The following is a 23,126-nucleotide window of genomic DNA, read 5'->3' as shown; positions in this document are numbered from 1 at the left end:
AAGAATACCAGTTATATATATATATATATATATTATATTTTTAAAAATATATGAATACTTGATACATAAGGTGACACATCGTCGACTTTTTTAAGCCACACCCTAAGTTAAAGGCCATTCCTTTTTTTTTTTTTCGTTTTTGTTTTTTACAAAAAAATAATATTCTATATCAAATCAAATTATATACATACCTCCATATATATATATATATAGAATTTTTCAATTAAATATCATCTTTTAAATTGTCAAAATTATACTTATATAATATAAATATTACAATTTTATTTTTATTTGTTTTTTTTGAAAATTTTTTATATTTTTATCAACTAAACATTGTATATACGATAAATTGATAAAAAAATTTTAAATTTATTTTTATATTATTTTATAAATGTTAAAAAAATTAAAAATTATTGAAAAATAATATTTATATATAACATATAATATTAAATATATTGTATGATTTTTTATACACACGCAACACGTATCAGATTATGATATTGTATATAATATAATTTGATGGATTACATGAAAAAAAAAGGTAATTAGTGGATGATCAATCATTGCCGTATAGATACTTACTCATGAACACTGGGCCACCCACAAAAGTTTTTACAAGATCAAAGAAAGAAAGGTTTAATAATTTTTTATACAGATTTCGTGGGGATAAATCTTTTATAAAGATTATTAATATTATTATCTGGAGATAACGAATTTAATTTAAGATCTCTAAAATTGAGGGAATTATCATTCAAATCTATGTGAGAAAGATTGCTTATTTGCTTATTTGATCTTGAAAAACCTGGAGAGCCAGAATAACAGGAAGTTGGAGGCAAGTTCCCTTTCTGGGAAGTTCTACTGCGGAAGACTTACTTCATTTGAGTCTCGCATTTCCAGATAGTTTTCTTTAGTTCTGTGTGCTGGTAAACTGGATATTTAGGCTGGTAGTGATTCGTTTATGTCAGTTTTCTCATTAAACTTTAGTATGTATTTCTCTTGATGTCGCTTTCTTTGTTGGAAAATTAGCATCCGGGTGTAGTAAATAATAATGGGTTTTCTCCGTTGTGTTTCGAAAATCACAAGGGTAGCTGTTGATTTCATCTGTTCTTGTTTACTGTTTTTAAATCTTTGGGATGATTTCTTTGATTGGGGGTTCATTTTCTTGGTACGGCAGCGGAAAGTTACTTTCCGATTTTATTCACCCTTTTAATAACAGACTTTTTTAAAGTTCTTTAAAGGAAAATCGTAGTGTATTAGCTTGAGATGGATGTATGTTCGTGGTTTTTTTTTTTTTTTTTTTACCTGTGTGGGGACTGTGAGACGATACCAAATGATGAGGTAGTATCTGACTGTAAAAGTTGGGTGTTGTGGGCCTGTGCTGTGAAAACTGGAGCTTTCAAAGTGAGGTTTTTGGCTATTGGGAATTTGTAGGGATGAATGATGGCAAATTGAATCCTGTTTTTATCCATTTCGGACTTCTGGGCGGGGGCATAAATATTAGATGTAATGGTGGTCTTTGTCACATCTAAATTCTCACACTACCATAATTACTGCCGTGTTGAATTCATCGTCACCAATTAAAGTAATCTATTTTTTAACCATCTATTCTGTTTCTCTCAGTGACATTTATTGCAGTTTTTGTTTCTCTGTATTCCTCTAAATCTTGGGTTTTATGGTTTTCAGATATTTCTCATGCTCCAACCAGATTTTGGGCCTTTTTGCTCAACTATAGGGCCATCTGTTCACAAGGGTTCAGTTCTTGAATTATAACATAAATCACCATTGAATTTTTCACAATCTCCTTGCTCACTGATTCTTAATCCATCCACACAGCTCTTGCTTTATAGATCCCAAATCTCAAGATTCAAAAGGAGATTTTTTATGCTTTGATTTTCAAGTACTAAGAAGAAATTTCTTGAGATTATATTGAACAAGAAGTCTAGATGCCGGCAAGTGAATCAAGTAGCTCTTCTTGGAACAGGGAGCAGGATATTCAATTTGAGAGAGCATTAGCAACGTACCCCGAGGATTTGTCTGATAGATGGGAGAAAATTGCAGCTGATGTCTCTGGAAAATCAGTGGAAGAGGTTAAATATCACTATGAACTGTTAGTGGACGATGTTAATCGGATTGAGTCTGGCTTCATACAGGTGCCTTGTTATAACTCTTCCTTAGACGGTTCGAGCAGCCAGGGCGGTGATGAGGGAATTGGTAAGAAAAGTGGCAACTTGGGGCAATTGAACAGTGACTCCAATCATGGAAGTAAGTCTTCAAGGTCAGATCAGGAGCGACGCAAGGGGATTGCTTGGACAGAGGATGAACATAGGTGAAACTAATTTTCAATTATATATATATTTTTTAATCTGGAATTACTATTCAATATGCTGAATATATTATTCTGATGACTGCGGTTTCTGATTAGTGGGTCCTTAATAGCTTTTGAATTTTGATATTATTATATCTCAGTCAAGCAAGTTATCCTGTTTTGTAGAGTTTCTATAATAAATCTAGTAGATCTTAAATTAGGAAGATGTGTTAACTAGACTATATCCGTCCCTGCGAATCTTGACCTCTCCAAAGCTTTTTCTAGCATTTCTTTGTTTGTTTTTTGGTTAGACTAAGAACTTGAAGTCTTATTGGGTCTATTGTTTTCCAGATTTATATAGTACTAAGATCTAGTCAAAAAATTTATGTCAAACTTGAAGTTGGATAAAAAAGTTCTTTTTGTGTTTGTTTTTGATTAAGAACGAGAAATTGTAATTTATATTGATGGACATGGACATCCTTTTTGGTCTTAGGTATGTCCTGCTGTTTTTCCTTGTTCAGGGGTCGTCCTTCAAAATCATGTCAAAAGACTTAATGATGTCTTCTATAAAACTTTGTTACGCTGACTCTCATAACCTTGCCATTATGAAACTTTCGCTTTGAATCATCAGTGCGGTTAGAGTCAATTCGTAATGTTACTAGTTCTAAATGTTCTGCTTGCAGTTCTATAAAACTTATCCCTTGCTCATGAACACTGGACCGAACTATGCCCTACAGATCCTTGATCAATAAAAGTGCCTTGGCTATATTGAACACAGGAACTACCATTACTTCCAGCTTCATCTTCACATCTCCCTTGAATTTCGAACAAAATGCATCTTTGGATTTTTACCTAACCACGAAAGGTAGATTTGTTTATGGGGAAAAATTATTGAAACTCGTATCTCGACAATCTTTACCGAGTTAACATTTGGCAGGATTTGCCGGTGTATAAGTAGTGAAGGAGTAGTTACATCAGAGAAGCTTCTGTATTGGTAGTATTTAATGCTGCTTGCTTGAATTGCTGACAAAAAGTGTCAATGTCTCTGTTGTCGAATATTGGTTGTGCAACGAACGGTAACTTACAGTCTAGAATCTAGATAGTTGTCGATTAAAAAATCGAGAAAATAGAAGGCATGATGTATAAGTTGGCTACAAAATCTGAAGAATGCCTAAAGCTATACAAGACAATACTTTTAACTTGAAAATATGTTCATTATATCCAACAGACAACTTATGTTCGAAAGTAGATGCCACATGCTAATCTCCAAAGAATTTTGCTTGTCCGTTCTAATTTATGCAGGGCATCAAAGTATGTGCTGAATTTACGAGGTCAGGGAAAATAAGTGTTTTGAAAAAAGTACAAGGGATATGGACTTTACATATCTAATAGAACTGAGAAAAAGCCTAGCTTTGAAACTGATGAAAGAAAATATGCTGAATCATCGTTGAGATGCTTGATGATGCTAAATTAAATAATGCACTATTGCTTTATAAAACGATAAGAGTTTTTAAGCATTGTACTTGCATTTGTAACTTGGTTTGTTACTATATGGAATAAAGATGCAACTATGTCTCTGCTTATTCCTCTGATTTCCCTTTTGATGTTTCTTTTCCTTGGATTGAGCCTTGGTTTCATGTTCTATTACCTGAGGAATGTTTGGACTGCATTTTTTTAAGTCGGTGGTATATCAGAACAAGGTGCCAAATGTTGACCTCTTATTTTCTTTCAAGGTAGAGGCAATTTACAATTTACTGTAAATACAAAAAGTTCCAGCTGAATACTTGAGTTTTAGAGATTGAAAGACGTGTCACTATGCATAAGTAATCTTCTCGTCTAAATTCCTCTTGCTGGCCATATTAAATGCACTTGGAGATATTATTGCCCAGGCTATGTATTTATAAATTATTGAACAATATCATAGTCCTTGACACTTTTATGGGTTTAGATTTCAAAATTATTTTAGCGGATTAAAAGGAAGCTTACTGCAGTAAATGGAGCTTGAGTGACGATTACTGTGGAGGATTTGAAGGTATACGTGAAATTTGGAAATAATGAAAGAAGACAGAGTCTAACGTGGATTGATTAATGAAACCTTGTCAGTGATATATAACTGATTTGTCTCAGCTAGTCAACCTATTGGCTGAATGATGGTGCCATTGATTTCGTAGGATTCAGGTCCCACTTTAAGTATAATTGGATGGACATTCTTTCTTTTTTTATTTTTATTTTATTTTTTAAAGCACCAGTTTGTCTCTAGCATTATGCTGAAGAGATGAATCTGGTTAATAAAAGCTATTTATTGCTTAATTGTTTGTCCTTCGTTTGTGTTTATCTTCCTTGTTTCAACACCTTACTCTGCTGCAAAATGAAGTTACCTAAATAACAAAATTGTGTTCCTAATGCTTTTGGTAATTTAATTGGAAACACATTCAAAGGACTATGATGAACTCGTTCAGTGCTAATTTATAATCGACAGCCCAAAACAACATTGTCAAATCTGTTGTCGAAATTGTCTCTGTAGGAGTTAAAAACATGTCTTCCATGGTTTCAATTCTAATACTGGTAGTTTAGCAAGCAAGTTACTGGATCATAGTCGTTAAATGCCCGCAAATCATGCACCTATGCGGCTGTGCGGCAAGCTATGCTATGCTTAATCCTTGCGCCTTGACACAAGTTGAAGCAAGCTTTGATGAAGTTAGCACCATAACCATGAAGCCCTAACCTGGTGCGCCTTTATAGCTCAGGCACCCTTTAAGCTCCCCTTAAATGTAGGGATGGTAAATCCATAATGAAATGTAGGATAATGGTGATTAGTTTTCAGTTAGACACTTATTGTGTTTAATTTTTTTTGTTATTATTGTTTTATGGTTTGTCATTTTATATTGAATTGTATGGAATCAAATTTTCTAGTAATATATAGATTCTAATAAATCATTCTTCTAAATGCTTCACTTTAATTAAGCATGCACATTCTATTCCGATAATGATTGATGGAATGAAAAAATGAATCGTCATAGCTGACTCTAGATTAGTGAAGAGTGATTTGAGTTATCACTCCCAGAGTGTTTTTTTGCATTTGGGACTTTTCCCTTCACCTTTATAATTTGAGAGTAGAGAACCAATTTGAAACTCCATGAAAAAATATATATAGAAATGAGTTATTGGAGACAACATTGTTGCGTGGGAAATTTTGGTAGATTCCATTTTCATACGATTCAACTGTGTTGACTGTTTTTATTCATGGTTTGACTCATTTCTGAATGCATACATGTGTAAAACTGATGCTTTGTAGGAAGTTCAAACTCTGTTTAAGAGAGAATATATGAATAATTAAATTGAAATGTTAAACTGCTAATTTATAGTCTTATTTGTACACCACTTGTCAGCTCAATATTTTCTATAAAGTTGTGATGATGAAAAAGGGTGAAATACCTTCTCTGCTTATTTGGTGCTGTCATTTAATTGTTCATGAGACCATGAGTTGCATTTGTAGTATTCGTTTTATCTCGGAAGCACAGATGTTATTTATTAACTGCTTTTTTTGTGTGTTTGTGTGTAAAACAGATTGTTTCTTCTTGGTTTGGAGAAATACGGAAAAGGTGATTGGCGAAGCATTTCCCGAAATTTTGTGGTGACAAGGACACCAACTCAAGTGGCCAGCCATGCCCAGAAGTATTTTATTCGTTTGAACTCTATGAACAAAGACAGGAGGCGTTCCAGCATTCACGACATCACTAGTGTCAACAATGGAGACGTGTCTGTACCCCAAGGTCCGATCACCGGTCAAGCCAATGGTTCTGCCGTGGGAGGTGGTTCGTCAGGCAAATCGAACAAACAACCTACTCAACCCGCAGGCATTCCTATGTATGGCGCTCCAACTATGGGTCAACCAATCGGAGGACCCCTGGTTTCTGCAGTCGGGACTCCTGTTAATCTTCCACCGCCACATTTAGCATATGGAGTCGTTCCGGGTGCCCCGGTAGGTCCTCTGACTTACCCCATGCCCCACCCATCTGTTAGTAGGTGACAGAGAAGTTTTTTTTCCACGCCACCTTCCACGTATAACATCATTCAGCTTTGGCTATATACATAGATCAGTCGCTCGTTTTTGTGGGAAATTGGGAATCAATCAAGATTTTCTAGAGTGTGCATATCACCAGGCGTAGGAAAGAAAGAACCTGGTCGATTCGGGTCATGAAGCTTCATGAATGAACAATAGGGATATAGTTCTATGTTGGAATTTACAGAATGATTTCTATGTGCGAAAACAATGGCGTTCCGTCGTTCTACAAACCATCATTTCATGTGTTGGCCACGTTTGAGTTCATGTTAAATTGAAATAAGTTAAAAAGAATAAACTTTCATGGATGTGTATATAGGCAAGCAGGCAGGCATATGTGGTGTTTGGGCAGCTGTGCTAGTATCCTGGATGTTTCAACTTTGTAGGAATTTTGCAAAAATTATTATTAAAGCTCAAATAAGAGCTTGAAAAATGTTTAATACCCTTCTGCATCCTATTATAGATGAATCATTACCATATAGTAGTTACATATTTTATTGTCTTTTATAAGCATCGAGCAATTTAATAATAATTAATATGTAAAAAAGGTTATTTATAGTAGGTTGACAAATATGTAACACCCATGAGAAAAATTTTTTTCCTACAAGTGCTCTGTTTGTGGCGCGTATAAATATTGAATTTTTATATCTATTTTCCTCGTATTTATTTATTGTATTTGTCGCTTGTCTTTATTATCAAATACAAAAATTATATTACAACATATTATTGAGGTAAGTATCAAATTCAATAAATACAAAAAAAAAAAGTAGAATACAAAAGTACATCTGTTCTATTCTTGATTTCTTTCTGCATTATTAAGGTTGAGAGACTTGGGAGTAACTTAATTTGGGGCTATAGTCTAATTTTTTATATACAAAAAATAATCATCAATTTTTTTAAAAAACAATTCATTTCAATTAATAAAAAATATTATAAATACTTATTTTACTAGTATTTTAGGTTATCTATAACTACCATGTCTACAAAAAAATAATTATATTTATATATATCTTTATAATGATCATATTCCAAACAAAAAAATTACTATAAGAACCATAAACTAAAAAAAATTAAATATGATCATATAATAAATATTTTAACCACTTGTTGAAAACTCATCTTAAAAGTTTTAAACTTTAACATAATATCTAGTTTTTTTTAACAACAAATATTACTTTATTTAGAACAATTTTTTGCTGTAAAATATATTTGTATTGGATTAATTGTTGCTCGTTTGAAATCCATTGTCTAATTTTACAAGAGTTGTGATCTTATATGTTTATGCGATTCAATCGCACTCATGTATTTAATTTTCTGATGGTAATATTTAATTTACAAGAATTGTTATCTGATTAAAAGTTGACTCCATGATAACTTCAGGTGTTAATTATGGCATTTTCCCAGTTTCTAAATCCGGTTGAGTAGATGCTACTCGCAGGATAGTGCCCTGCGAGTGACGTGGCGGCTCATGATTGGTTAAAATTAGTGGGTCCCACGTGAAACCCACTAATTTTGACCAATCATGAAGTTACACATCACCTGCAGGATAGTGCGGGCGGCATGTACTAAACCCTAAATCCTACTAATAGCTAGCCATTAATTAAATATCTGTTGCAGCATTGAATTCGGTCACTTCTCATTGATGGAAGAGAAATTAATAGCAACTATTAAAATTTAAACATGTAAATGACATCTTAACACACAAGCTAATATATATTTGATTAACTAAATTTGGTTGTCCTTGTAAAATGCACAATTACCTAACGGTAATTTATAATTCAGTCCCCAGATTTAAACTTAAATTGGTAATCAGTCCCTGTCAGAAAAAAACTTTGTTTTAACTCCCTGGCCCACATGTTTTGTTTCGAATGAAATTTGGTACAAAACATGAAAAATATGGTACAAATACGTGATATTTGAGTATCAAATGTGTTAGATCTAGTATAAATATATGATTTTCGAGTACTAAAAAATATTGATATTAATAACACATTTATCTTATTTGGATGAAAATCGGTATAAAACATTGAAAATATGGTACACATATGTGATTTTTGAGTATCCAATGTGTTAGATCTCGTACAAATATATGATTTTTGAGTACTCAAACACATGTTGCAAGTTCACATTAATAAAGATGTTTAGATTTTATACTCAAAATTGTATTTTTTGTACTCGATCTTGAACAATTAGTGCTCAAATATCTTGTATTTGTACCATATTTTTAATATTTTGTACTTAATTTTATCCGAGAAAAATAATGTGGGCCCAGGAAGTGCAAACAAATTTTTTCTGACAAGAGACTGATTCTTAATTTGCTTTTGGATTTAGGAACTGAACACCAAATTCACCCATTACCTAAAGCCTCCGAGACCTGCGGAATGGGGACATATATGGGTTCTTTTCTTTAGCCTAAGAATATGAATGATTAAATATTTCGAAGAATGGTCAAAAGTTTAATTAAATGATTCTAGTAAAATTATTCCCCACTAAATCATCCAAACGGGAGGTCAATTTCTTTTTTACCCTCAAACTGATGCACCGATTTATTTTTAGAGAATGTTTGACTGAACTTATAAGCTGTTAAAATTTGTTTGATAATTTTTTTTCTAAACAGTTTACAAGCTGTCAAAATATGATCTTTTTAAATTATTAGTGGTAGATTAAATAAAAGTTTATTTATAAATATAATTTGAAGATAATTTAGTACATGTATAATTTATACGCAAGTAAAAATTTTCAAAACAAAATATACCTTTGCATGTTAACAAAATTTAAAAACAAAACATGCATAATTTTCAAATACTTATTTCATGTTTTTTTAAATGTATAATATAATATAATATAATAATCTAGGCATAAAAAAAACATAAACAAATAAAAACGAAGGATTATAATTTCGATGCTCGCCAGAAATGTGCTAGCCGAGTCACCGACAATATAAAAAACGTATGTTCCCATTTTTTTTTTAAAAATAAAAATATATCTAATCTAATTAAAGCACAACCAATTAGACAAGACACCTTACTATCAAATGATATAATTGTAAAATTACTTATTACTATTATTATTTTTTTGAAATAAAAAATTACTTATTATTATATGTTCATTAGTTTATCATGTGGATGGAGAGAGATATTTAACATTGTTAACTTCTGTATAGTTTCATTATGGGTCGGTTGATGAAATATAGATAACTAAAAAAATGAGAAAAGATATGAGATGAATAAAAAATTATGGTTTATCCCACATAGAGATATCGTTCTATCGTATCGTATCGTACCGAGAATTATGTTATAAGAAAATTTTATATTGATAATATATATCGAAATTTTACGAAATATCAAGATTTTGGTACGGTTTTAGTATATATAATTTTATATTGAAAAAACTTATATATTTTAATTAATTTATAAATTTGTCTAAAAATATTATATATTTTTAAATTTTTATATATTTTTTGACATTTCGATATTCCTATATATATACCGAAATTTTCAAATTTATATCGTTATTGTATCGATAAATTCGATATCATTACCATGCAGTACCGAAATATTTAGGATACTGAAATTCAATATTTTTTCGTTACGATAACATCAATAACGAAAAATTTGGTTTTTTTTCCAACCATTAATCCCAAGCCTTTATCAAGTTCATCAAAAGGTTAGCATATTTTATTTTCTTCTATAAACGTTGAGCAGTTAAATATGTGAAAGATTTATAAGTTTTTAATAGGCTTGCAAATATTTAACACCAGGGACGGAACTGGAAATTTATCTTTGGGGGGCTAATTTTTACATGAAAAAATTATGAATAAAAATTATGAAATAATTAATTATTTATATTATTTTTTTATAAAGTACAAAATTTTGAATTAGATATTTTCTATTCAATATCATATAATGTTGAATGTTCTATAAAATGATTGATATATGTAAAAAGATTTAAAAGCCCAATTAACTTCAAAAAAAGCCTATGTATATATTAATTAATAATTTGAAAAGCCCAACTAACAAAATATAAAATATATAAACATATATATACACACTATTTGGGTTGGGCTAAACTGGGCTGAAGCCCAGCCTAGCCCCCATATAGGTCCGTCTCTGTTTAGCACCCCAATGGTGTAACTTCTGATTAGGGGTAGGTTTTCGGTATACTGTACCAAAAATATCGGCATAAAAAAAATTCATACCAATATCGATACCGAAATTTAAAAATTTTGGTATAGAAAAAATCTATACTGATATTGTACAGATACAGAAAAAATTTTGATATATCGAAAAAATGTCTGTATATATATCGAAAAAATTTAGGTACAATATCCCGATAATTCGGTATTTTGGTACGGTATGTCAGCCGCACTTCTGATGTCTATTAAATTTTTGTAAGTATAATATAAAAATCAGGGTAACTATTGTGTAAGACGATTTCATTAATTCATATCCATAAGACGAGTTATCTCGATCCATATATAGTGAAAAATATTCTTTTTGACATAAAAATTAATACTTATCATAGCTTGGTTAAATAGAAAATCCGTCTCACAAAATTAACCATTGAAACAATGTCACAAAAATTTTCGTGTAAAATATTAGATTTTGGTGTCAGATGAGCTATATGGTCATCAACATTTTTAAAGATCACAAAAACTCGTATGAAATTGTCTCAATGATCAATTTTGTAAGATGAACCTCCAACTCGACTCGGTTCGAGAATTGAAATTATAGTTTTGGTACTATAATTTGCATATTTTGTTTATTTTTAGTCATCATGTTATTGACAATTTTCAGTGTCACGTCTGCATTTCATGTAAACATTTTCAGACTCTAAATCAATACTCCGATGTAATTAATGAACTAAAAAAAATAATCAAAATACACCATTATTAAACAAGGATATGACATGCCGCTAGCTTAACACACCACTATATACTAAGACACCGTTCTGTTCACGGTATTACTAATATATGTATAACTTATTTCATCCCATCCTACGTTCTTCTCATCATATTATTTATCTATATATTAACTATTTATTTTACATCAATCAAATTATTAATTATTTATCTCATATCAATCAAATCATTGAATTCAAATTACTATATTACCCCTTATAAATAATATAATTTTTATTTTATTTATTGTTAAAAGGACAAAATAGTCATTTAACATTTTTATATAAAATTTAATCAATCAAATCAAATAAACCATAATCTATCAATCAAATCCAATACAATTTTAACTATCATTTTTTATTTATTTTTTATTACATTATACTACTTATCTATATATTACTTATATCATACCTCAAACCAAACGGTGCCTAAGAGAGATGAATAAAAATGAGACAAATAAAAAATTGTACGTGCTTCATATATCGTATCGTATGTTTATAAGTTAACATACTTTATTTTCTTCTATAAACGTTGAGCAGATCAGCAGACTGAGCAGTTCAATTAATAGGTGTAAGATTCAAGTTGTTAATGAATAGGCTTTCAAATATTTAGCACCCCAACCGTGGAACTTCTTATATGAGATAATTTCTGTTCGTATATAATAAAAACCAATTGTCGTTTGCATGTATAAAATAGAATTTTATTTATACTAATTTTTGTTATAAATCCAATGATACTGGATTAATCTACATCACTTTGGTGAAAATTAAGATTTTGATTCCGTAAGTTAATTGCATGTTTTTATTTTAGTTTTATAACTTATCGAAGTTTGATTTTCATTCAGTAACTTGGATTTTTTTTTTAATTTTGGCCATTTTTTCTTAAAAAATCAATGAATTCAATGAATATTGCTTATTCGATACTAATTATCTCTTACGCGACACATATTGTGACAATGAAACCATGTTATATACATTAAAATTTAGCGAAAACTATAATTTTGGTCATGTATGTTTGTCACTTTGTGATTTCGGTCCTCTATGTTTTCATATTTCAGTTTTAGTCCTTCATATAATTCAGCTTTTTTTCTTCGAAAATGCTTACCGTGACATTATACACGTCAACTCCACATCAGCATTACAATAGTTTTACATCAGCGACACATCGAAAAAAAGACTAAAATTGCCCAAAAAAAAATAAAGATAGCGGATTATAAAACTGAAACATAAAAACATAAAGGACCAAAATCGTAAAGTGACAAACCTACAAGCCCGAAAAAACAAATTTTCCTAAAATTTATTTAAGTAAAAATACAGGAAAAAAATAAATCAGAACGCGCAACACACAATATTTCAAAATGAGAGTTAAAAAGTTGTTTATTTCTTTCAATATATGTAATATATGTTTTATTATCGTCACATGAACCACGTAGAAGAGTATCAATATGAAATAAGTAACAATCGTTGGATTCAGTTATTTCGGGGAAAAAAAGACCAAGACAAAAAAATCCAAGTTAATGAATGAAAACTAAATTTCGACAAGTTACAGGATTAAAATCCTAAAAATGCCAATTTACATTACCAAAAATTCTAATTTTCCCTCGCATGCATTATGTGTTTAGGTTTCATTTTTTTACTTTTTAAAGAAATTTAAAATTATGCAATAGGTATTTTTAAATATTAATTTTTTAAAACCACAAACATACACACACACACTAGCAAAAGATACGTGCGATGCACGTGAAAACACATTTTATTGTCGATAAACACCGTTAATTAATAAATTAAATGAGTTGGGATGAGAAAAAAATTAAAGTGTAGTTAAATAATGATTTTCATGGTATTTTAGTCAATAGTAAAATTCTATGTAATATAATATGTACACCATGTATTATAAATGAGTGCAAATTCAATCTTTGTTCAAATATTTTATGTGTTACAAATATAATTGAATCTATAGTTGTTGAAAATCATGGTTGTTAATAATTATAATTTTGTATAAATTAGAAATTAATAAAAATATAGAATTTGATGTCATGACTATGGGTGTAATCGAGTCGAGCCGAGCCCGAGTAGCACACTACTCGAGTTCGAGCTCGACTCGTATTTGGACTACTCGAGCTCGATCGAGTAGTAAATTTCGTACTCGAGCTCGTCTATAATTCGAATACTCGAGCTCGAGCTCGAAAATTATATCTATATATATATATATATGAATAAAAAATATATAAATAAATATAATATTATATACGTATATATATATATATATGTGTGTGTGTGTGTGTGTGTGTGTGTTATCGAGTAGCTCACGAGCTACTCGAACACATAGATTTAAAGTTCGAGCTCGATTGATGCTCGAGCTACTTGAGCTCGGTCAAATCGAGCTCGAGTCGAGCTTTGACCGAGCTACTCACGAGTAGCTCGGCTCGTTTGCACCCCTAGTCATGAAAAATTTAATAAAATAAAATTTAAGACAAATATAATAATACATGGTGTCAAAAAATTATTTTACTTCTATTGATTATGAGAAAAAATAATATAGATAATTAATTCTAAACATTAAATAAAATTACTGCGCATTTTCTTCCTTTGTATCCATTTTTCCTTCTTCACGATTTTTTCGTTTGTCATCCTTTTTTTTTTTTATTATTTATATAAAAAATTCTCATAATCTTCAATAACAATTCTTGTGATGCTGTCTTCATAAATGATTTGTATTTTTATATCTTTATTATTTTATTCTTTTGTTGGACGGTGTAGAACCGAGCATTTGTCGCTTTACCAAAAGCTATAGCTGGTAGTAATAGTGCAACTCAAATCTTTTAAACTGCACAGAAGCCCAAGCGCCATGGTTCGATCGTTAGTTCAATCATCTACCCAACATGGACAATTATTGCATTCCAACAATCTACTTCCCAATAATTGCACTCATTGTAATCAATGAAAATTGAACTCACGACCTTGGTTTTTATACTAATCAATGAGAATTGAACTCAAATATTTTAAATCGCAAAACAGTACTCCAAGGGATCAAGCGCCTTGATTTGATCGCTCTCTACCCAGCAAGGACAATTATTTTCAACAATATTTTTCTAATAATTGCACTTCTTGCAATAAATGAGAATCGATCCCATGACCTTAGCTCTAATATTAATTGTAGGATCGAGCGCTTGCCGTTTTACCAAAACCTATAAGTGGTGGTAATGGTGCAACTCAAATCTCTTAAATCGCACAACAACCCAAGCGTCATGGTTCGATCGCTCTACCCAGTATGGACAATTATTGCACACCAACTGACAGATTATTTTTATTTTTATTATTTTTCATTTTTTAATGCTGGAAATATTCCATTTCAAAAGTAAAAATAATTTCATTGTCTCCAATCTCCATTCTTGTGTCATTGTCTTCTATTATTTGTAAGTTAATATCGTTAATAGATCAATGAAGTTATTGGACGTTTTATTTTATTTTTAATTTCATGTAATTCGTTCGAAATCTACTATTACAATGATTTTTTGTCGCTAAAATTTTTGCTTGAATTTTGAATGTTTTCAATTAAATTAAATGGTAACATTCCATCTTTTATTTCAACAGTAAAGTCCAATTTAAGAAGAAATGCATATTCTTTTTTATTTGGTCTCTAAAGGCTTGTAGTATATTGAAGTATTGTTGTTCTATAAATAAATTATATTTTATTAATAATTGATAATAATATATACTCTTTGAAAGAAAAAGCTATTATATGTCTTAGTGATAAAATGAATATATTTTTCAACGTTGAAACTAATAAAACATTTGCAATATTTTCGAACAATGTAATTCTTACCGTATCAATAATTTCAAACAAAAGCTGGATGACCTCATTTTTTTAATGCTAGAAATCTTTCTTTGTAATAGTAGCAATAATTTCACTATACCCAATCTCCACTCTTGTGTTGTTATCGTCTTTTATTATCGTTATTTTTTTATTATTTTGTTTCACGGATTTTTTTTATGCTAAAAATATTTACTTGCAAGAAAAACAATAATTCATAATTATCAACTACATTATGGTATGTTATCGTTTTTCATTACTTGAATTTCAATATCGTTAAAGATCGATATATTTGTTGAATATCCTCTTTTCTTTTTAATTTTTTGTTTTTCGAAATCTATTGATCTATTTTGATTACAATTTTTTCATTGCTGAAATTTTTGAATAAATTTTGAATGTCTTCAATTAAAAATGTTAAAATTCAATCTTTTATTTCAATTATTTTGTCTATTTTAAGATTAAATGCATATTTTTCTTTATTTATTCATCTGATTGAAATTTGCAAGAAGGTAATTTTTTTTCATTTGATGTGAGCCGCTTCATCCATAATTGTTCTAGATTTATTTTTTCGAAGTTCCTAACACGTATTAGATTTATTGACATATATATATATATATATATATATTTATAGACTTCAATAATTAAAGGAAACAATATCAATCTTATAATTTTGTTTAAAACAACTGAAGATATTCATATCATATATTTGTTGTTTATTTTTCTATGCAAGATGGATTTGTGAACGTCGTTGTTTTGAGCTGAACCTTTCATACTATTATATTAGTCATTGAAAAAAGTAGTGAGTAATGTTAATAACTAATTTTTGTAAAGATTTATTTATTTTTTTAAAAAAAATTAATTTCAAAACATGTGTTTTTAAGTTACAAAAAGTTATAACCGATTTATACATCTCCATCTATATGTATTGTAAAAATATTCATTCGTTAATTGCAAGATCATTCCATAAATAATTGTTATAATTTTTAGCCTTTGTGATGAATAAATAGTTAAATTCAATGTTTACATATATGGTATGAGTGTGTTGGCGTATTATTTGTTTATTATTTTGGATTAAAACTCGATTTCATTTGAATTTATTTATTTCAATATCAGTGTGTGATTTTATTCAAATATATATATATATATATTTATATTAATAACGTTTGAAAATCTGATATTTTCTAATATATAATTATGAACTCACGAGTTAATTATTTAACTCATAGATCCTTGCACAAATTTTATGAACGTCATTGTTTTTTGCTGAACCTTTTCTATTATTAATTTATTAGTCATAAGGAGAAATAATGAGTAATGCTAATGAATAATTTTTGTAAGTATTTATTTATAAAAAATTTACCTTCAAAACATGCACTTTTTAGTTACAAAAAAGTTACAAAATTGAAAATACACAATTGAAAAACTTTGACCTTGGTTTACACTTATTTATACATCGTGTGTATAAAAAACGCTGCTCGTGAAAAAAATGGAGAAATGAAAAAAATTTTATCTTGAGAAGATAAAAATCAAGCTTATCAATTTAGGAAAATAAAATTGGTAAATTCATAATACTTATAAGCAAAGTGATAATCAGTTTAAAAAGTTAAAAGTAAAGTGCTAAGGGTATTTTTGGAACAAAAAAAAATTTCCATCAAAAGTAGTTTTTAAAAGAGATTCTCCCTTAATTAATATTATATATATATATTGGAAATTATATATTAAAATTAGATTGAAAATTATTGTGAAGGTGATGTGATGATATTTTAATTTTTGATTATGTAATGGATGACATATTTATTTTTGGACATTTCTCAATTGAGGATCTATAAATAGACCTCAACATTTGTGAAGAAATAACAATTGATTTGAGAGAAAAATATTATAAAGTGTAGAGTTTGATAAATTTTGAGTTTTGAAGTTTTTACTTTTTACCATAAATTTTTACTTTTTCATAACACGTTATCAGCACGATCGCTCGAAGGTTCTCTATAATTTTCGACGCTCCAAAATACAAGAAGAAGTCAAAAATATTCAACAAGTAAGAATATTCATTTTTACTGTTTATATATTTTTATTGTGTATATATTAATATATAATTTCACAATATTATATAAAAGGTTGTCTATGACACCGATCTTATAATAATGTGATATGATAATATACTATACCTGACTTTATACTAACTATATTTGTATAATTTCACAATATTATATAAAAGATTGTCTATGACGTCACCGATCTTATAATAATGTGATAGGATATACTATACCTGACTTTATACTAACTATATTTGTATAATTTCACAATATTATATAAAAGACTGTCTATGACACCGACCTTATAATAATGTGATATGATATACATAATTATTTAATTATGATTATCATTATATGCATCGCATGATTATCACGAATTTTTATTCAACACATACTCGATTTTTTTTATTTACCCCCAACGATCACAAACGGTAACAAAACGGCTAGTTTTTGGCTTATAAATATGTTCACTCAAACTCATTTTCAATCACACCAAAATTCAGTCATTCTCTCAAAATATTTTCTCCTCATTTTTTTTTTCGAAGATGAAGATGATGGCATTTTTAAGGCTATTTTTCATAACGATTATGATCATCATGCTCACGTAGGGATGGCAATGAGGCGAGTCTAAACCCGCCCCCGCATAAAACCCGCCCCGACCCGCCAAATCAGGTCCGGGGCGGGTTTCGGGTTTGGCCAAACCCGCCCCGAACCCGCCCCGCCAAAGTATTATATATATATAAATTTAAAATATTCATGTATATATATAAATATAAAATATATATGTAATATTAATAATATATAATTATATTATTATACTAAATAATTAATATTTTATCCATAATTTGAATGTATAATATTATTGGATTGAAATGAATTTATTTTATTATGATATGTTTAGTATAAAAATAAATCATTATAATATTTTTTAGCTAATAAATATTAATTAATTACAAGTTAATAAATTTAAAATTGTGAGAATAATTTATTTTTTGTCTTAAATATTATAAATCTATATTTGAAATTAAATTTAATGATATTTGTTAATTTTTAAACTTTTTATTTTTTTTATTTTAATAAATTTAAAATTATTTAATTTATGGCGGGTCCAACGGGTCTAACCCGGATTGCACTCGCTGGGTTCGCAGGGTGGGGCGGGTCCAAAGGGAGGTGGGCCGGGTCCCGGGTTTAGCCAAACCCGCCCCAGACCCGCCCCGTTGTCATCCCTATGCTCACGAGTCTTGTACTCACCGGCGATTATTCACCGCACACTTTTCATATATTTTTAAACATACTTGTACTCGTCGTTTATCCATTATTTTGTATTGTCATATTAATGGAAATTAACTAATAAAATGCATTGTTATTTTTCTAGTACCACCATGTCAAATTTGACAAAGATTGAATTCGTTGCGCTCGATATCACTGGAAAGAATTATATGTCATGGACTCTCGATGTAGAGATGCATATTGAGTCATTGGGTCTAAGTGATACCATAAAAGAAAATAATATATCATCCTCACAAGAAAAGGCAAATTCTATGATTTTCTTAAGTAGACATCTTGATGAAGGATTGAAATGTGAGTATCTCACAGAAAAAGACCCAATGATTTTATGAAAAGGGCTGGAAGAAAGATTTGAGCATATAAGAGAAGTTATACTCCCGACCGCCCGTGATGAATGGAATACGTTGAGATTCCAAGACTTTAAAAAATTCAGTGATTACAATTCTGCGATGTATCGAATAGTCTCGCAATTGAAATTTTGTGGGCATGTTGTTACTGAAATGGAAATGTTTGAAAAAACATTTTCCACTTTCCACGCATCGAATATAACTCTACAACAACAGTATAGAGTGCGAAAAGAACAACGAATTGTTAATGAGAAATCATCAATCCCGACCCACTGGATCAACGGCATTTTCAGAAGCAAATGTTGTAATTAAAAATGAAAACCAAAATCAAAGGCATAGACCAGATTTTGGTCGTGGACGAGGTCGAGGACGTGGGCGTGGACGAGGACGAGGACGTGGACGTGGACGTGGACGTGGACGTAAAAATGATCGCGGTCGTGGTCACGGCCATGGATATGAAAATAAGCGAGATAGTTACTTCAATAACTTATCTCAAAAGAACGTCACGAATCACCCACCAAAAAGGCAGCATAAAAATATGAGTGAAAATGAAAATCACTCAAAAAGATCTCAGAGTGTTTGTTATAGATGTGGCACTCCAGGACTTTGGTCACATATTTGTCGAACCCCCGAGCACCTATGTAAGCTCTATAAAGAATCGACAAAGGGGAAAGGAAAAGAGACCAATTTTGTTGAAAACAGTAACCATTCAAGTGGTTCAACTCATTTCGATGCTGCTGATTTTTCAAATGATTTCGAAGACATTGATTAATATATTGGTGGGAATAGAATGTAACATACTGTATTTTTCATGTATTTTTGTATTATGAAACATGTTATATTTTTTATATAATTTCATTAATTTTCTTTATTGCATATTTTCTTTTGAAGTTCAAAATGGAAAATGGTATGAGCAAAGCTAAATAAGGAAATAATCCCATGAAAGTTTGCATACCTGATAGTGATACAACGCACACTATTCTCCGAGATAAAAGATATTTCTTGGAATTAAAACCAACAAAAACAATGGTGAATACAATATCAGGTCCTGTAGACTTGATTGAAGGTTGTGAAAAAACACATTTTTTGATACCTAATGATACAATTTTTCGATAAATGATGCATTATATTCACCAGAATCAAAAAAAATTTATTGAGTTTTAATGACATATATTCTCATGGGTATGATACTGAGACGATAACTGATGGAAATCAGAAATATATGTGTCTTACCACATATAAATCAGGAAAGAAATATGTGGTTGAAAAATTATCAATGCTCCCTACTGGATTGCATTATACACATATAAGACCAATCGAATCAAATATGGTGTTTAATAGTTCTTTAATATTAACCAATTGGCACGATCGATTGGGGCATCCTGGTTCAATAATGATGCGAAAAATTATTGAAAATACACATGGTCATCCATTAAAAGACCAGAAGATCTTTCAGAATAATAAGTTTTAATGTAAAATATGTTCTCTTGGAAAACTTATTATAAGACCATCGCCAGCTAAAATCCAACCAGAATCACCCATATTTCTTGAACATATTCAGGGTCATATTTGTGGGCCAATTCATCCACCATGTGGACCATTTCGATATTTTATGGTATTGATCGATGCCTCTAGCAGATGGTCATATGTATGCTTATTGTCAACTCGGAATGTGATATTTGAAAGATTAATGGCTCAAATAATAAAATTGCGGAATCAATTTTTCAATTATACAATCAATAAAATAAGACTTGATAATGCTGGAGAATTTACTTCCCAAACTTTCAATGACTATTGTATGTCAATGGGAATTACTGTTGAACATCCTGTTGCTCATGTTCATATATACACATAATGGATTAGCTGAATCATTGATTAAACGTCTATAACTGATTGCTAGAACAATGATTATGAGAACAAAACTCCTTATTTCTATATGGGGACATGAAATTTTACATGCTGCGGCATTAATTCGCATCAGACCAAGTGCATATCATAAATTCTCCCCATTGCAGCTTGCATTTGGTAAAAAACCAAATATTTCTCATCTGAGAATTTTTGGATATATGGTGTATGTGCCTATTGCACCACTCAACGATTAAAAATGGGTCCTCAAAGAAAAATAGGTATTTATATCGGTTATGATAGCACATCAATCATTTGATATCTTGAGCCTCAGACAGGCGATGTGTTTACACCACGCTTTGCTGATTGTCATTTTAATGAAAAAATTTTCCCAATGTTAGGGGGAGAAAAGAAACAAATCGAAAAAGAAATCACATGGTATGTATCATCATTGTTACATTTGGATCCAAGGACCAAACAATGTGAGAAAGATGTACAACAAATTGTGCACTTGCAAAGAATTGCAAATCAAATGCCAGATGCATTTGCAGACACAAAAGGGGTAACAAAATCATATATACATGCTGTAAATGCCCCTGCTCAAATTGAAATTCCAAAGAAACAAATTGAAGACACTCATGATGTCATAAAACGCTTGAAGCGTGGAAGGCCAGTCGGTTCCAAGGATAAAAATCCTCGGAAAAGAAAAGACATAGAGAAACACGATGATCATAAAATAGAAAATGGTGTTCCAGAAGAAACACCTGATGTTGAAAATGTTCTGTCAGAACCACAAACTGACGAGAATCGTGAAATCTCTATCAATTATATTAATACTGGAAAAATATGGAACCGAAAAGATATAGAAGATATTGATGAGATATTTTCTTATAATGTGGCATGTGACATCATAAATGAAAATGAGGATCATGAACCAAAATCTTTTGGTGAATGTAAAACTCATCATGATTGGGCCAAATGGAAAGATGTCATCCAGGTTGAATTGGATTCGCTAAATAAACGCAATGTTTTTGGACCTATAGTCCTCACACCTAAAGGTGTAAAACCTATTGGATACAAATGAGTTTTTATTCGAAAGAGAAATGAGAAAAATGAAATAATCAGATATAAAGCTAGACTTGTTCCACAAGCTAGGTTTTTCTCAAAGGTCTGGAATTGATTATGAAGAAACGTATTCTCCTGTTATGGATGCAATTACGTTTCGATATTTGATTAGTTTGGCTGTATCTGAAAATTTGGAAATGTGTCTTATGGATGTTGTTACAGCTTACTTATACGGATCACTTGATAGTGATATATACATGAAAATCCCTGAAGGATTTAAGATACCTGAAGCACAAAGTTCAAAACCCAGAGAATTTTATTATGTAAAATTGCAAAGATCATTATATGGGTTGAAGCAATCCGGCCGAATGTGGTATAATCGGCTAAGTGAGCACTTGATGAAAAAGGGATATGTAAATGATCCAATATGCCCTTGTGTTTTCATCAAGAGAACAACATCCGGATGTGTAATTATTGTTGTATATGTTGATGATTTAAACATCATTGGAACGAATAAAGAAATTCAAGAAGTTATTATGTACTTGAAGGAAGAATTCGAAATGAAGGATCTTGGAAAAACCAAGTACTGTCTGGGTTTGCAAATCGAACAAAAAGAATGTGGAATTTTTGTTCACCAGACAAATTATACAGAAAAGATCCTTAAACATTTTAATATGAATAAATCAAATCCATTAAGTACTCCAATGGTTGTAAGATCATTAAACATACAAAAGGATTCATTCTGTCCATGTGAAGATGATGAAGTTATTCTTGGTCCAGAAGTACCATATCTAAGTGCCATTGGTGCCTTTATGTATCTTGAAAATTGCACAAGACCTGATATATCTTTTGCTGTAAATTTATTGGCAAGATTCAGTTCATATCCAAGAAAGAGACACTGAAATGGAATTAAACATATATTCCGTTATCTACGAGAAACGACAGATTTGAGACTTTTGTACTCAAAAGACACCAATCAAAGTATCATTGGTTACGCTGATGCTGGATGTTTATCTGATCCACATAAGGCACGTTCCCAAACCGGATATGTATTTACTCGTGGAGGCACAACAATTTCTTGGCGTTCACAGAAACAAACACTCGTAACAACTTCATCAAATTGCGTCGAGATTATTGCGCTACATGAAGCAAGTCGTGAATGTGTTTGGCTAAAATCAGTGACACAACATATCCAAACTTCTTGTGGATTATCAGTAGACAAGAATCCTGTGACGCTGTATTAAGAAAATGTTGCATGTATTGCTCAAATGAAAGAAGGATACATTAAAAGTGACAGAACCAAACATATCCCCCCAAAGTTATTTGCCTACACTCAAGAGCTTGAGAAGAATAAAGATATTGATATATGTTACATTCAATCAAGTGATAACTCATCAGATCTCTTCACAAAGGTTCCTACGGCAATATTCAGAAAACATATATATAATATAGGGATGCGAAATCT

General features: G+C 30.4%; 1 protein-coding gene across 4 annotated transcripts; it reads left to right on the top strand.

Annotated features, from left to right (window-relative positions):
• The first annotated feature begins 633 nt into the window (after positions 1–633).
• Positions 634–6,808, top strand: LOC140882402 (transcription factor SRM1). 4 transcript variants are annotated; one of them, XM_073288390.1, is made up of 3 exons: positions 634–832; positions 1,684–2,326; positions 5,873–6,808. In XM_073288390.1, exons 2-3 carry the CDS (start codon positions 1,944–1,946, stop codon positions 6,333–6,335), a joined length of 846 nt encoding a protein of 281 aa, XP_073144491.1. In that variant the 5' UTR covers positions 634–832; positions 1,684–1,943; the 3' UTR covers positions 6,336–6,808. The 4 variants fall into 4 exon arrangements, with proteins under 4 accessions (XP_073144491.1, XP_073144488.1, XP_073144489.1 ...); XM_073288387.1 differs by having other exon boundaries at positions 634–923; XM_073288388.1 differs by having other exon boundaries at positions 634–944.
• The last annotated feature ends 16,318 nt before the right edge of the window (positions 6,809–23,126 follow it).

This window comes from Henckelia pumila, chromosome 2, assembly GCF_033568475.1.
Source record: "Henckelia pumila isolate YLH828 chromosome 2, ASM3356847v2, whole genome shotgun sequence".
Lineage (NCBI taxonomy): Eukaryota > Viridiplantae > Streptophyta > Magnoliopsida > Lamiales > Gesneriaceae > Henckelia > Henckelia pumila.
The sequence above is the reverse complement of the archived record's forward strand: the minus strand, read 5'-3'. Positions and strand labels throughout refer to the sequence as shown.